The sequence below is a fragment of the Nipponia nippon genome, unplaced genomic scaffold, assembly GCF_047370975.1.
Source record: "Nipponia nippon isolate SJK-2023a ecotype South Korea unplaced genomic scaffold, ASM4737097v1 scaffold_9, whole genome shotgun sequence".
Classification (NCBI taxonomy): Eukaryota; Metazoa; Chordata; class Aves; order Pelecaniformes; family Threskiornithidae; genus Nipponia; species Nipponia nippon.
In genome coordinates this window covers 25061265-25077620 of record NW_028262413.1, presented here as the reverse complement: position 1 = coordinate 25077620, position 16356 = coordinate 25061265, and the positions used below count along the sequence as shown (strand labels likewise).

The window sequence follows — 16356 nt, the reverse complement described above, 5'->3', positions numbered from 1 at the left end:
AACATACATTTGGGAAAGGTGTACCTGTCATCTCAGGGCCCTGCCATGCACTGAATCATTAAGAGAGAGGATAGCTTTGCCTATGTAATATGCTTTCGTTTTGGTTGTGTGTCCTACCTGTCATGCCTTCAACGGCAATTTCCTTACTTACAGATCTTTTTTTCCCCTTCTTCCAATGACTGCAGGAAAATCAATGTCTGATCACAACATGATCAACTAGTCTGAAAAGTTATGAAGAAAGATGTGTCTAGCTGATTGCACTGGGCCTGAAGTCATGGTGTATTTCTTCGGTTACTATCACTCTTCACATAAGAGAAATAATGTGATAGATGCTTTTACCATCTGATAAAAAACAACCCGCGGTGCCAAACAGCCTGTCTCTGTGATAAGACTGAATGAAAACGTACACTTCAGTGGGGAGCATTAAGGTATGAAGGCAAGAAAAAGAGGATGGAACTTTGCTACAGAATCATGGTAAGATACAGATGTCTATAGAGATGTGGGCAAAAATTGGCCCAAGGGAATTTGATAAATACACAGAAAGGACCTAAATTTAATGGCTTGCACTAACTCTGCCACTTTTTCCTTTTTTAATGGTTCAGTCTTCATGGAGGTGGAATCTTCCTCTCTTTTGCAGAAAGGATTTACACACAGACATGTTTTGTTCCTTTCTGGACATTGGTGGAGAAAAGTCTGAGATAGGTTCCTCAGTTATTAATAATAATGGGAAGAAAAACAAAGTTGAGCAAATTGAGGTCTAGGTGACCGAATTCTAAGTACTGAAATGAAAAGCCTAGTTTCATTGGTTTATGAAGTTTTGCCACCTAGTGCTAATGGAGAAACTACAGTAATTAATTCCAGTGGCATACCTGCTAAAATTGGTGTCATTTCTAAACAGGAGATGGACCTACTACATCAACAGTAGTAAATAATTCTATTATTCCATCAATGATTAAAGGCTAATAGTGCTCCAGGAAAGACTTGATTTCTCTCAGAGATTTAAAGAAACTCCACCAGAAACTCCACTCTTGGGTCTGTACTTCATCTTCAATTGTATTTTTTCCCTCACGAGTAAAGTCGTGGTAGAATAGTTGGTGTATTTAAGCCTCACAAATGGATCCCTAGTTAAGACCATGCTACTTAAAGCCTGCCTTTTCTCATTAGAGTGACATCTAAGAAAATATAGGTATAAAGAGAAACAGATAGTCTAACGTCTCTTGTCTGTTAAGTATATCCAAAATGTATGCACAAGATAAAAATTACATCTACTATATAATTTCGTAGATAAAGATCTAGAAATAAAAATCCTTTAGCTAAAAAGCCACTCACAGATGCTGACTTTCAAGGAAGTTCAGGCTTTATGCAAGTATATAAATTAGATTAGATTTTAAAAACTGTTTTTGAAGAGATCACATAAGATGTTTATGCTGATTCAGCCTACCCAATAAATTCTATGAGAGGGCTGGCCATCTGACTTCTTGAAGAGAGGACATGCAAATTGACTGTACTGTAATAAATCAGGTTTACTTACCTGCTCTCCTGGGGACAGATGCGGCACCAGGTCTTCCATATGACAGAAAATAGGCACATCATCGCAGGGCAGGAGCTATACGTAGACCTTTCTGTTCCTGTCTGCTTTATGACTCAACTAAGTCCAATCATGAGCTTGGCAGAACTGTAATTATCACCATATTAAGATGTGGTTGTAAGGGCAGCTTTGAGGGCTGCAGGAGTAAGTTGTGCGTAATTCTTTATATTATTGCATTCATCAAGATCTGGATAACACATACGCTAGATCTGTGAGAAGAGCAATTGGCGATGGCTGGTTTGAAACTTTTATAAATGATCATTCAAGAATGTTATTGTATGAGAATATTTTAGTAGTTTCTTGAAGGGTCAAAGAGAATCTATGTTTAAAGGATATATGTTTGTATTCTGGATGATTTAGTAATAGATTACATAAATATTGTACTAAACATTTTGGTGAATTTTTTTCAGAGTAAAGAAGTTGGCTTCACCTGATTTGCAGGGTCACCCATAAGTCATGGAATAATTACCTAATTGATGTGATGTATTTAGAGTAACACAAAAAAAGAGATGAGAATGCCTTTATCAAAATTCAAAATAACTCAGTGTTTGTTTCTGAACCCAGATTAACAGTGACCAGAACGACAAAAATCAAGTGCCGTAATTCTCTCTTCCTGTTTAAAAGCTAAACCTTCTTGTCTTCCAGACCATTGTGGCATGTCTTAGAAGTCAACATTTCTAGCCTCTTTCAGGCCAAAGCTGGGGTAAATTTCTAATCTAATGGTGCCCAGAAAAACAGCATTTCCCTCTCATTTGACAGAGATTCCAGTTTTAGTACCTCTCTAATCAAAGCAACAAACTGACAGAATCTCAGTTTGGCTGTTTTTAGGTTACTGAAAACTTCAGGGTAAAATCTACAATGCCCTTTAGATTATTTACATATGTAACTAATAATTTCCGAAAAGGCTTAACCTAAATCCTGCTCAACACTAAAAGCATCTGGGTACCTCTGTCCTTTTCCTTTTGAATAATGGAGTTTATATTCCTGAAAGACATTGCTTTTGAAAAGTATCACCCACAATGCATCTGTGCCATGTCAGATGATTCAATTCATAAGGCATATCTTGTTTTTGAGGGTGGTATGAGAGTCAGTGTTGTTTGGAAATGTTTAATCGAACGGCAACAAGCTGTAACTCCTCATTTACTTTATAATGTGATACAAAATAAATTATGAACATGGGAGTTGAAAGGACCTTCTGGGTCACTGAGTTCATCCCCAATTCTGCAGATGAATATACATGTCTGACAAGTCTACAGCTTTCAGTAATCTAAAAATATAAATGCAAACCCACAGTAAACAGAATGTAATATATGCACAGAGGTTTCTGTAACACTACTGTGTTCTGTCGTAAGTTTAGCCTCGGTGTTCTGGTTGCAGCTAGCAAACAGAGACACACTCACTAAGAGATCAAGAGTCTGCTGGCTGCCACACATGTTGACTTTTAGCTAAAGAGGTCAGTAACAACCTCCTCATTCTCATCATCCTCTCCTGTGAGTGTGGATAGTCACAGATTAAGTGTAGCTTTTCTGGTCAGGATATTAGGAGTCCCTTAATTATCTACTACCCTCATTTTATGCCAGAGACACAGAAGAAAGCAAGTGGACCTACCACCCTCGTAGCTCATTGTTATTTGCCAAGTAAGGGCAACAGGATTATTGTTTTCTCCAGTCCAGCATTTAAAAGATGAAGAATGGCCCTGTTGCCCTCCTTGGGGACTCCAGGAGAACGTTTTTTGTTGTGAAGATCAGGCTCTGGAAAGAGGTGACACACTGGGATCATTCATTATCTGTGATATGAACCTACTTCTGCTTTCAGACAGTCCAGGTAACAACTTTGAAGTATACTACCTTAAGAAGATCTGAATCAATTTATATTAAAAAACTGTTAAGCCAGTGTATAAAGAATACCAGTGAGATTAGAAAGTCCAGGATTTTAAATGCCTCAGTGTTAAGGAGAATTAACATTGACTCAGAATACAAGCCCTGGTAAATATTTAAGTTCAACTCCTTTATGAAGTGGGGATAAAATACAAAGTATTCCACTCTGCTATAAAAATCTTATGCCAGAGCATAAAAGCTGCTACAGGACCTGTGTCCTGAATGGAGGACTGCTTTACATTTATCTGCAGTTCCTTATTTTTGTCTCTCTGTTGTTCTGTGTTTTTTTTTCCTCTGGATTCCTGGCTGCTCTGGTAACTGATGTTGGTGAATATGGAATAAACTTGCTTTTCCTAAGGTATCATTAAAAAAAAAAACAAACCAAACCCTACTTCAGCAGGGTTTCAGCTTAATATTTCCCCTTGAAAGCTACCTTTGATGAATAATTTTTTGCACTTTTTTGCAAATTTAAAGTGAAAGCAACAGAATCAGTTTCAATGATGCCATAAATTTTATTTTTTTTATTGCAATTGCTGGTTTAATCTCATTGTGAATGAGAAATAAAGCAGTACTTCTTTCTCTGCAATTGAAAAGGCTCAGTTTCTAATTCACGAAAATGAGATTGCATAAATACTCAAAAGACATGTTACAGTAATCTTCAAATCTTCATCTTCAAATGAAAAGTAGTCTCTTCAGAAAGGAAAAAAAAAAAAGCTCTGATCAAAATTCTGAGAGTTATAAATAAGGACTCTGTACACAAAGAAACTTTGTATATTCAGTAGAGTGTCATATGATGGCAAAAGCACGAGGGTCACCCTGAGGATTACATCATCCAGAAGAGAACACAACATGCATCTCTTACATGAAAAGCATGTCAGACAAAATCCATGTATTTGCAAAGCCTTAGCTTCTTGGTCTCCAGTGTCTCATTAAATGTATAAGAGGTTATTTTTACCCTCTTTAGATTTATCTTTCCTGGGCATGCAATGGTAATCCTTATTTAACTGCAAAGCCTACCATGAGGGAGAATTAATTTCTGTTGAGGGAGCTCTTCTTGTAAAAGAATTTTAATGCGATATGACAGGCAACTTTTTTCTTTTTGGGGGCAGAAAGAATGAGTATTTGTGTGAACTTTACTAACTGCTTACACTGCATTTATTGACCCTTTTCTCTTACCCTTGCATACATGTGCATTAGACATCAAGGGTTTGAAAACAATAAAAAATATCCCATGATAAAGACCACATTCAATGGACGTTGCCCAATGCTTCAAAGCTTAAAGGAAAGAAGTATATTGTACTGGGTACAAAGTACAATTTGCATTTTCAAATAAGATTTAATAAAACTAAGACCTTAAGGTGCTCAGCAAGATCCAGTTCAATGCAGAAGATTGCCAATAAGTTTTTATTCTATTTAATAGAAGCTTTGACTTCTTTAAGATTAAGCCTGAGAACAGCAGAAGTGACAGAAATGTTGACAAGACGGACTTGTTCCTATTATGACTTCCTTCATGAGAGACTGAAGGGAAACAGCTTGGGTGCCTGAGACAGTCTGGTTAAGAGGAAAGGGCTTAACATAGCTGGATATGGATCTACAGCCTGCAACTCAATAAAAGGTTGAGTCCTGTGCTATTACTGAAGAGTTCTAAACCATGCTGTGAAGCACAATCCCAGGTTTAGTTCCTCATGCTTTTAAAGGATTGGATGCCTCTCAATTCAGGGGGAAAAAGCTACAGTATTTAGAGGAAGTGGGAAGTGTCCCAGCAAACACCTTCCTGTTCTAAAACCAATTCTGTACTGTTTTGCTTTTTTGCTGGTAGTGTCAGCCTACCTTCTCAGTAGCTTTCATTCTTTCAACTCCCTAGCAGAGTTGCAAAAAAAGAGCCCTTCTTTTCTTTGTTGCTTATCTACTGAAACTGCTCCCTTGACTCCAAATTACTCACCTTGTTTGAAGAAATGGCTTATTCTTAGATGTGAAGAAACTTATACTGGCCCTTTGTTACAATCTTAGCTGGCCAAAAGTAACGGCTGCAATTTAATGTTGCTTAAACTGTAAACTCCCTCCAGAATTATTCAACTGATTCTCATCGGAGATACAAAATAAATACTGCAAATACCCAGATTGTAAGAGTTGAGAGCACCTACAATGAAAAATGCTCTAATTCTCTAGAAAAAAACCAAATCAAACCAAAATGCTGGCTAGGGTGGGGAAAGAATTGGTCAGGAAATAAAACGATCCTTTTAAAGAATGCTGGTTATGTGGTGTTCTGGTGCTATATCAAATATGCTTAAATGCTTAAAATAAACAGTTGTTAGTCACAGCTTTATACTTTATAGCATGGACCTTGCTTTCTTGAGAGCGAAGAACCTGGGTAATTTTCAGCAATTTTTACGTTTGTTTCTGCTGCTGAACACCTGTTACATCTGATAACCATGTAGCAATAGTTGGTAAGGTCAGATCTGCTCCGGTGAAAGTACTTCAGAGCTGATGTGCCTCATTGTCCTAAAGGACAGGCCTAATTTCAGGGAGCTATAACCACTTCATACAGCAATAAATGCGTGGAGTCTAATCTCTGAAATTGTTAGTTATATGTTAAATTTGTATATGTATATTAATGCTTTGAGGTAGGATTTTGAAAGTAAGAAGTAGGATTTCAAAAGTGACAAGAAATCCAGGCCGGTTCATTACTAATAAACCTGCTTTCTTACTCTGGTTTAACTAGACCCTATTCATAGAGGTACTTAGAACAGCTACTCCTTTTATTCTGGAATAATCAGTCCAAAGAAATCCATTTTATGAATTTCATTACAAAAATATTCTTCCATTCCACCACACTATTGAATTTACCAAAAAGTGTATTTCCATAATGGGGCCTGTATCAGAGCTGAACATTTCAGGGGACAGATGAGGAACAATGACCAATTACCGGGTAATAAAAAACAGACTAAAGCCCAATGTAGTTAACTTTTGAATTTACTGTTTTGCATTTTTTCCTGAAGGTAAATGCCTTTGTGAACAGTTTTACATGGATTCGTTCTTTCAGAGACAGATTGCTTGATATATGCTTTTAAGCTTAATACATTTGTTTTCCTCAGTATTACTTACTCCTTGCAATGAGGAGCTAAAGATCTTAACTCTCAGAAAGCTCTCCTTTAAACATGTACCTCACCTGAAAAGGCAGGGTTTTACCTTGGCTGCAGCATACCTTCTGCGGAAGGAGCACTTCACCAGTGCTGCGTGAACAACCTGCTGCCCACAAAGGAGAGCATCACCCTTTGGCTCAGCTGCTATCGCTCCCTGACTTGAGCCACAGAGCAGTGAGTCGGGGGGCATCTCCTGGTCTGACTTTTCAAGAAGCCCTGAAAGACGTTACGGCTTCAGGGTGGTTCTGGGAGGTGGGAAGAGGTTGGTTGTCTGAGGGGACCAAACAACAGCGTTCGTATCCGAATCGCTCTCCGACATATATGTGAAGGACAGGATGCCAGTTTGAGGAGCCGTCCATGGCCCTGGCACATGCCCTACAGCTGCTCCAGCAGCTGCGCCAAAGAGCTTTTGGCTCGGAAGGCAACAGCTGGCGTGGGAGCCCGTAGCCTTTTGAAGAGCCTCCCTTTCTGTTGCTTTTGACGTGATTTTGGGCTTTGCCCTGAAGATGCTACCTATTTCTTGAAGAACAAAACAGGGAGAACCCTCTCTGTGGTGTGCATGGGCATCCCGGGGGGCCTGCGCACCCCTTCCTCCCGGCCAGCTGCGTCCACCGGGCCGCGCCCGCAGAAGCCCACCCGGTTTGTGTGAGGGGAGCGGGATGCGGCCCTCTGTCAGCACGGGGCTGCTTTGGCTCAGCGGGAGCTACTCGCAGCGCTGTCCCCGGGGTCCGCGCAGGCGGTGGACGTTACTTTCCCCTCGGCCGGTGCGGGGGCTGCTCGGCAGGCCAGGCGGGAAGCAGACACACACACGCCCCCGCTCCATCCCCGCCACCGCGGCTTGCAGCGGAGCCCCCGCCTCCCAACCGTAACGAAGTACTAGGCTGGGCAGGTCCTGTTCTCCCCCGCAGCCGCCGCCACCGCCCCCGGGCCCGGAGCAGCACCTGGTCCCCCGGCAGCCGGTGCGGTCCCTCCTGGGCCGGGCCGGGCCGGGCCGAGCCGGGGCGGGCGGCGCGGGCCGAGCGGCGGCACCTCCCGCCTCCGCCGCCTTTGGGGGCGCCTTGTCCCGCTCGCGGCGCCTCATGGCGCGATGCAGCTGCAGTGGGAGGGAGAGGAAACCCACCCCCCTCGCTCGGCGGCCGCCTTTGTAACCGCTCAGCCCGGCGCGCCGCCCGGCCCAACTCGCAGCAGCTCGGGGAACGCCGGAACGCGGCGGCGGGAGCAGATGGAGCCAGAGGGTAAGGCTGCGCCCGCTGGGCCGGGCCCCACTGCCCGCCCGGGGAGCTGCCCCGCCGGCGGCACGGCTGCTGTCCCCCGTGGAGAGATTTCCGTGAGAGCTCCGCGCTCGCCCGCCAAGTTTCCTCCTCAGCGGAGGCTGGAGCGGCTAGGGGCCGCGGGGAGCCCGGGCGGGAGAGCGGAGCAGGACGGGCGGGGATCCCGGCGGGGTGGGGTCCGCGGGGTCCCTCCGGCGGGTGCGGAGGGAGGCCGCCCCGGGCCGGCCCCGGTCCAGGTGTGCGAGGGCCGGAGGGGCAGCGCGGCCCGCCCGGGCGCTGCCCTGCGCGGTGTTGGCGGCTGCGCCCGTAGCCAGGGCCCTCCTCTGCCCGCTCCTCCCCGCCCGCCTTCGCCCCGCAGCGGACAGCCGGGCACGGCCCGGAGCGGCGGGGCCGCGGGGGTCGGGCTGCCCCGCGGGGCGCGGGCGGGGGCCCGGCCTGGAGCGGAGCAGCCTGAACAGATCCGGGGCGACGCTTAACTTCTTTTTCTTTTTCTTTTTCTTTTTCTTTTTCTTTTTCTTTTTCTTTTTCTTTTTCTTTTTCTTTTTCTTTTTCTTTTTCTTTTTCTTTTCTTTTTTCCAATTTTTTCCCCTCCCCCCATGAGCGGGCTGGCGTGTTTCTAACGCAAACCTATTGTCGGCGGGGTCCAAACCAGACCTTTTCAGGCTTGAGCTCTTCAGCTGGGGCTGGCAAATACTGCTGCCCTGGTCTTCCACCTTTGAGGAGGGGAAGCATTGGTTGCGGGGAGTTCCACCGCAGTGCTTCCCTTGCAAACTTGGTGGTTGTCTGCAGGCACCTAGGCGAGTCTTGTCCCTGCACGGCTGACAATGCTCAGAGATTGCACCTTTGAGTAAATATAGTACTACGCTGTGTAAATATATTTTTAGTTCTCCTAAAACCACATAAAAGCAGTTCTGTTAAATACTTATTTTAGTAAGACTGTTATTAACTGTATAGATCAAATTTATTTCCTGCCAATCCATATTTAGGCACTTACAAAATGCCAAGTTTTTCTCCACTCTTTCCTTTTTAAATACCTTTTGGAGTTGTTAGTACTTATAATGTAAACCATTTCTAGTTGCAAACTGGAAACCTCTGAGCAATAACGATCTGTTGCATTTAGCTGGCTGTCTCTTGTAAGCCCTACATTCTCATGCAAAAAAAGAAAGAAAGAAAGAAAGAAAAAAAAGCCTGAAAAAACCTTATGAGATTCATGTTTAGAAAATTGGCTGCATACATCATAGCTGTTTTTTAAACCTCAGTACCTAAGTCACATTTTCCATTCCAAATATTAAAAGTGGTTAAACTATATTAAAGGGATATACTCGACCTTAGTTCCCTTGCAAGCTTCAGGGAATTTTAACACAAAGGAAAATGGCTCTACAATTTAAAAGAATTGGGACTAACCACTTCTTGCAGTGCCTGATACACAGCAGCACCAAAGAGTGGAGGAGACTACTGGCAATTGTTAATGATCAGAATTGGTTTTGTTGTCCAAGCTGAGAATTATGCAGAATGTAAATGGGATATGTATGGTGACAAATACATTGATAAAAGTGTTCTTGCATTCTTTATAAGAAGTTTATTTTTAATAAAAAGCTAGTTTTCACAATGCTATTAGGAAGTTTTAGTTACACAGTTCACATTCAAACTGGCAGAGCTGTGTTTATAAAATCATACCCTGAAATAAGCAAGCCGCTTTTGTTCCTGATTTAGCTCATTTATGACCCAGTACGTCTCCTTACCTTAATAAAGCTAGAGAAAAAAGATAAAAATGAAATTGAGTTTAAAGGAATTCCTTCTTTTGAAGAAATAAATCCTTATTTTTAAAAAATGGAAGTTGTTTGCACTGCTTCTCAGGTAGGTAAAGGCTGGGTCAACCCAGGAAAGATTATGGTGAGTTGCAGACCTGTTGTGGTTCCCCATCTGCCCTGGGTCCAGGGGTATTCAGGCAATCTGACTTCTGGCACCTTCTGAACTACTCAGGTACCAATCTTCAGTACGTTAAGTTTGGAGATGGGTTCTCCTGCATGGATTGGAACCTGCAGGAGCTGGAATACCTGTGTTAGCAGCTTCTCTCTCCATTAGAGAAGGAGCCGGGGCTTTCACATTAGATGCTTGTAGATAGGTGCTATACATGTCCCACCATATGTGTGAATATGTAGTTTTGTTGACTGTAGTTGTCTTCAGTGTGGGAGTTATTTCTGTTTTCAAAGTTACGGCACTAAAGTGTGGTGATCTAATGGAAGTCTGTAGAGGCTAAGCTTGATTGCTCTTGTGACTTTGATTGAATGTGCCCTGCTTGTGTAGTCCTGGCTCGAATCATTCTTGAATGGAGCTGGAAATGCCATTGTCCAGTTCCCTTTGGTGCAGCCCCTTGCATTTAAATGTATGTCTAAAGCTCTTGCTGAAAATGAAGCCAGGACTTTCTTCCCAGAGGAGCTCTACCTCTTTCCAAATGTGCAGATGCTAGCCCTCTCAGGTACCTTCCACAGAGACGGGGAAGAAAGGCAGGGGATTGATACTAGGTTGTCCATTCCTTAAGGAAATCCAGGGTGGTGTAGTAATGCCATGGGAAATACTGATCTGCAGAGTTCTTGTGGATGCCCCCCAAACTCCAAACGTCAGCTGAGGTGATAATGTGCAAGAAGGCTAGGACTTCAAAGTTTATTTGGTCTTGAAGTGTCTCAGAGATGCAAGAAAGGATGTTACGTTCAAACCAATAAAAATGGTGGAATCAAAATAGAGTGGTGATAGTCCTCATGGCTTCTTGTGTGGGATGAGCTGCTGTAGCATGATCCAGAACGAGGAAGACCATCTTAGGTCAGTAGCAGTGGAAGCGGATTGTCGAAACCCTGGGACACCAGGAGGGAAAGGCTTGGGAAGTCAGAATCCAAGGTGATGATTTCTTACTCATGCATTGTTTGCATTGCAGTGTTTTCAAGACAGGCTTTTTCAAAGCATCCCAAGGGTTTTATACTCTGAGCTCCCTGATCAGGTTGCTATGTGTTTGGTTTTGGGGAAGCCTTGTTCTCAAACAAGCTGTGTGAGGTGGGGTGGTTTGGGGACTGCTGTCCTCTGAAATGCTATCTAAAATCCATGTGTTTCCCATTGGTTTTCAATGAAAAATGAACAACTAACTTCTGTAGGAGGCCTTTGGGAACAGCTTTGTCTTCCCATGCGTCTGTAAAGTGTCCAGCTCAACAGACGTTGTATGTTCCTGACTGAAGCTTGACTGTTACTACCGACCCTGCTCAATAGTAATGAATCTATGCTTTTTTTCAAATTGTTTGTACCTTTTTTTTGTTTTAGGGATCTTGTTAAGATTGTCGGACATCAGTAATATTGGTGCAAATGGTCCTGCTTTGGTTAGTGAGTGTGACCGAGTGGTCTATATGAGAATTGAAAGGAAAGAGAAATGCAGCAATCATGTGATTAATGCTTTGTTTGACTGTACACCGGTTTCTGCTAAAGCTATAAACTTGTAAAATGCTTTTGAGTAAGATTAATTTTCTTCTTCAAGCTGTTTTGTAAACATTTAAAATATTTTTCATTACTGAATACTGAAAACTCAAAGAATTTGAAACTATTTCAAAGAGGTGGCTGGTAAAACATACGTAGTAAATACTTCTAGCTCCCAGGACTGGATACAGATATTGTGTTAGGGATTTGAGCTATTGATTATGTAGATGTTAACTTGTCTGAGTGGAGTAAATAGTATGGCAGATTAAAAGTAGTAATAACTACTGTGGTATTCATTTTTGTCAGGATTATCAAATTTTCATGTGAAAATGAGTATTTTACTTGTGAGACCTTAGTTTACGATTCTTGCATAACGATGAATATTGATACCATTTGCAAAATATGTGTCTAGTTCCAAATTCTCTGAACTAGTTGAAAGTTCCTTTTAAAAGTAAAGTTAAGTAAAAAAATAACTTCATATATTTTTCAGATGTGGAAAGAGAGAATTTGAGATAGCCTGACATAAGGTGGACTAAGGTACAAGGGAGAGAGAAGAGAGAGAAATTATGAGGGAGTATCACTGAACTCCTCAGCTAGTTCTTTCCATGATATGGCAGCTCTCAAGCCACGTTCCGTACCCACCGGCAGCTCTCAGGTCTCTCATTTGCTTATCCTCTGCCAACTCCTTTGAACTCCCCACTGAGCACCGAGGCAGGTTCCCCCAGCACAGGACCCCGAACCTCCACCGTGAAAATCCACTGTGAAATTGGGGATAGATGTTTGCAGATCAGTGTTGCATTCTCTGGAGCATACAGTAATTGGAAGGCAGTCAGTCACGGCACGAAGCTCTGGCTGTTTTGGAGGTTATGAGTGGTGAAATTTGAGAAGGCCTTTGTTGGTGGAACAATAGTGGAGGTACACTGGAAAGTGCTTCCAGTGAAACTTTTTGCCACTCCCTCTACTCTCCCCCCTCCCATTCCCCAGCCATCTCCTAAAAGCAAGGTTTAGTGTAACTATGTTTGCATTTTACGCTTTGCAATGTCTTAAAATTTTATGCGTCTTTGAATTTTATTTCATGGTTCATGGCTTTTCACTTTATCTGTACTGGCTATCACTAGGAGTTTCTGGTACTAAAGTACTGCCTGTTTGCTTTACCTTGATACGGGGCAAATGCTATACCAGCCAGCGCAGAGAAATGCTGATGCATGGTGTCCTGTCCTGCAGTGGTAAATGGAGCGACAGCTTGATGTTCATCTCCATTCCCTCACTGGTATGGCCATAGCTTTTTCTGGTGGTAATCACCATGTACTTCTGTGAGAAATACCCAGGGTGTGCAGTTGTGACCTGGCTTCTCAGGGTTAAGTTACTGAGTTTAAATGGTATTATTTAAAGCACATTGCCTCTGTGATCTCTGACCGCTACCTCTTAAAATGCTGTTCTCCCTGCTTTTTCTTCTGGTGTCACTGACTTTTGTTGCTATTTTCGTCTTTCTGTGAAATGCAATTGTATTTCAGAGTTTATTGGTATTACCCACTTCCTTGTTTTCCGGGTTGCACTTTTCTTATTATTTGGCCAGGCTTAAGACCCTGGTGTGGGACAGAAAGCCAGTGATTTAACTGCTATGAGAGGGCTGGGTGGGGAATTGGGCAGGAAGGTTGGGGAGAGGAGGTTGTTTACATAGTATAACCTGAGTCGTCTCATGCAGGATTCCCTGCAGGGTCCTTGGGGTTCAGAGAGGTGATTTCACCAGCTCGTCACCTCCAGAAGCTCCATTAACAGAGGGCCGAGGTTCCTACCTTGGACCCGGATGGTCTGCATCACCCTTCAGATATTGTCAGGATACTTTTCTCCCTTATCTTTCTTCTCTCCCTCTTACTAAGATTAGTGTTTTGGTTATGAACTCTAGAAACCCGTGGTTCTCTGACAGTCAACTGTCAGCATAAAAAAGTTGCAGAAGTGCTAAAATGGGATTTTTCTCCTGTGTTAAGACACTTGGTACTGCCTTAACAATGTAATGTGCATTGGTGGTGGGACTGGGAAGTCCGGGCTTACTGCAGCATGGCATCCCCGAGAGGCTGGTCAGACGGACCTTCGTGCGTCTCACTCTGTACTCGTGTTGGACAGTAATAGCCTGGAAAAGGAGCTTTTTTGTCTTGAGGAAATGTGTCGAGTGTTACCAACTTTTGTGTCTGTCTGAACTTCTGGTGACTTTCTAGAGAGCTCAGTGTTATTAAAAGCAAGAATAACCATTTCTGAGTTTTTAAATTGCCCAGGCTTCTACGGTACATTTAAATGTGTTGGAAGTATTGATTGCTGTTGTGAAGCAAGCTCCTGACATTGAGTAAGAAGCTGTCATCAGGCAGTGAATGGAGTAATGTACAGTTCATGGTCTTCAAATCTGTTGTTAGTGGTAGGAAAAGGCAACTCTTGGGATGACAGAATGTTCAAGGCATTAAGAGAGAGGGACGGAGCAGACCACTGGAAACTGCTGTGAGAGGGTAGCAACTGCTAAACATTGTAGGTCCCCGTGAATTTCAGTATGGCCATGAATAATTATATTACATGGCTGTGAAATTATATTCTAAAATGCTGAAGCATCTCCTTTTGAAAGGTAATTCTAGTTCTTTAATTTCTTCAGAGATTGATTTGATGCTACTTCTTAGAAATTCTTTGGCTTAATGAAAATTCAAGGAGAGAATGTTTTTATGCTGGACTGCTGAATGAATCAATTTTGCATTATATTTGCCATTTTTCTCTCTTCAAGCATTTTGAATATTCTGTTGCTGAAGTATACAGAGCAGCTGCTTTAAGTGTAGCTACCTCTACTGTTAATTAATGCTACTCATTGAGCTGGTTAATTAATGTGAAAGGCTAAAACACTGATGCTTTGGACTCTGGTTAGATGTCAGCCTGTTATTGGAAGCCCAACCTCTATCCTTTGGACAGAGCGTTTGGGTACAGCGTATGCATGCAGCATACACATCTGTACACATCATCGTGGCAATCTGAATGGAGATTTTGGAGGCTACCAGCCTTCATATTAAGGAATCTGACTTCTAAAAGTCCAAAGAGCCCAGTAGTCCCAGTATTTTTTGGAAGGCAGGGAGAAATCTAAATATCGCTTGGATGTCAGAGGTTTCTCCTGTTTATTTTAGACTTCTGAAGAGCAGGCAGGTGTCTGACTATAATGAAGGAATTTAACACTGGGCTCTAGTTTTCTTAAACTCTTGGCCTCTTTTTATTCTTTCTTTTTGAGCTTGCAGGCTCTGAGCAGAAATTCTCTCTTGGTTAACTTAACCCTGAGCAAATATTTACATTCATGAGATTCTTGCTACTTCAGCAATCATTTTGCGCCATGAGGTTGGAACAGGGTGAAAGTAACTGTACCAGACATTGGGGCTGGGGAAGGAGCGGGGAAAGGAACCTTGAAGAAGCCTCCAAGTACGGTTTTACCATGTTTGGTAGGAATCACCAGTTCAGTGTATTTTGGTTGTCACTCCACAAACGGCTGTATTCCAGAGTGAGATATGCAGAGACACCATATTTCATGCCACTGGCCCTGTGCTGGGATGTGTGCTTGTGATTTGAATTTCACCCATGTCTTCAAAATGCTGAATAAAAATGATTGTGTAAAAACTGAAGTGAATGGAGTGGTAGAAGGGAAGAGTGAGATGGAAAAGAAGGAAAAAGTGGTGAGTACAATGCAAAAAACATTGAAAGGGGTGTAGGAAGAGATTTTGAAGAAAGAGGGTTTTAAAGTCAAAATTAGTTAAGAAATCTGAAATCTGTAAAAGAGGAAACCTGTACAAAACACTGTTTGAAATTAACCTGTGGACACTGCAGAAATAAAGGAAAGGTTCTCCAGGGTACAGAACAACAGAGAACTGAATAAATAAGGCAAAGGAGGGAGTGATCTCCCCCAAAACCAATGTACAAAAATACCACCAGATCTCAGCCTCCTGTGTTTTTGTTTTCTAGATTTTACTGTCATTGTCCAACAGCATGCCCTGTGCTGGCTGCACCATTTCTGGGAAAGAAAGAGGATGACAATGAACTCAGTTCTCACACTCTTTGTGGGAGAAATAGGCGGGTTTCTCATGGCGGTTCTCAGCAGAGGCTGAACACTGATGTAGCTTCCTCTCCCCGGCCCATCTCTGCTGCACCGCTCAGGGGCTATGTTTGGAGCCCTACGGTAGTGGTCTGGACCTTGGGCTAAATACTGCAGCTGCAGTGTTGCCAACAGCGAGCTGCTGGCAGCACGGCAGAGCATGCGCTCATGTAGGAGAGCTGAATGCATGAAGCCAGTGCAAACTGTGTATTGTATTCCCTCTTAAATTTGACAGAAAAAGGGATTGTGTCCCCACAGCTAAATTTGTACTGTTGGTTGACACAGTTCTGCCCAGATCTGCTGGAGCCGTGGCTGAATCTACAATAACTTACACTGACTAACGGTCTAGCCCCTGGGCTGTAACAGTGTATAGCTACATGTTGGAACTGTTACGGTTTGCATTGAAGTAGCATATATGGTTTTCTATTTAATTTTTTTTCCCCTATTTGTTAAATATCTGCAAAGCCCTGGATTGGGGGTGGATGAAATTTGCCTGGAGGAAAATCTCAGCTGTTCCAATTTCCTGCTGGAGCCAGGTGTGCCACCTCTGTGCATCGCTCTCACCGGCTGTGAGAGTCGTTCACTCAGAGTGAAGTTTCCCATGGAGGAACGAACAGTGCTGCCTGCTGGGCCCTCTTGGATCTGTTTTACTAATTGCTATTGAAATTCTTACAGCCTGTTTCTCTGCTGTAAAAATGCAGAGCCAAATATCAAAGTTGGGGGGAACAATTTCCCCCCTAATTATTATGCAGTTGAGAAATGAATTTCTTAAAAACGTTTTCAACTTAAGCAAATACATGCCTTGCCATTCCTAGTTTACTAATGGAGGTGCAAGTGTTCACAGCTAGGGGAGAGTAAGATTTTCTCAAAATAGTAAAATAAAAAAAAAATAAAAAAAGCCTGTCTCATC

The 16356-nt window shown here is 42.8% G+C and overlaps 1 protein-coding gene across 3 annotated transcripts in view; it reads left to right on the top strand.

Annotated features, from left to right (window-relative positions):
* Window positions 1-7544: 7544 nt before the first annotated feature.
* Window positions 7545-16356, top strand: part of FGD3 (FYVE, RhoGEF and PH domain containing 3) — a 112974-nt gene continuing 104162 nt past the window's right edge. For 2 of the 3 annotated variants that reach the window (XM_087744090.1, XM_087744100.1), the window contains exon 1: window positions 7545-7843. In XM_087744090.1, the coding sequence (XP_087600216.1) occupies window positions 7696-7843 (148 nt within the window). In that variant the 5' untranslated portion in view covers window positions 7545-7695. Of the gene's footprint in view, window positions 7844-12522; window positions 12609-16356 lie in introns of those variants that run through there. The other variant, XM_087744091.1, reaches the window with a different exon arrangement.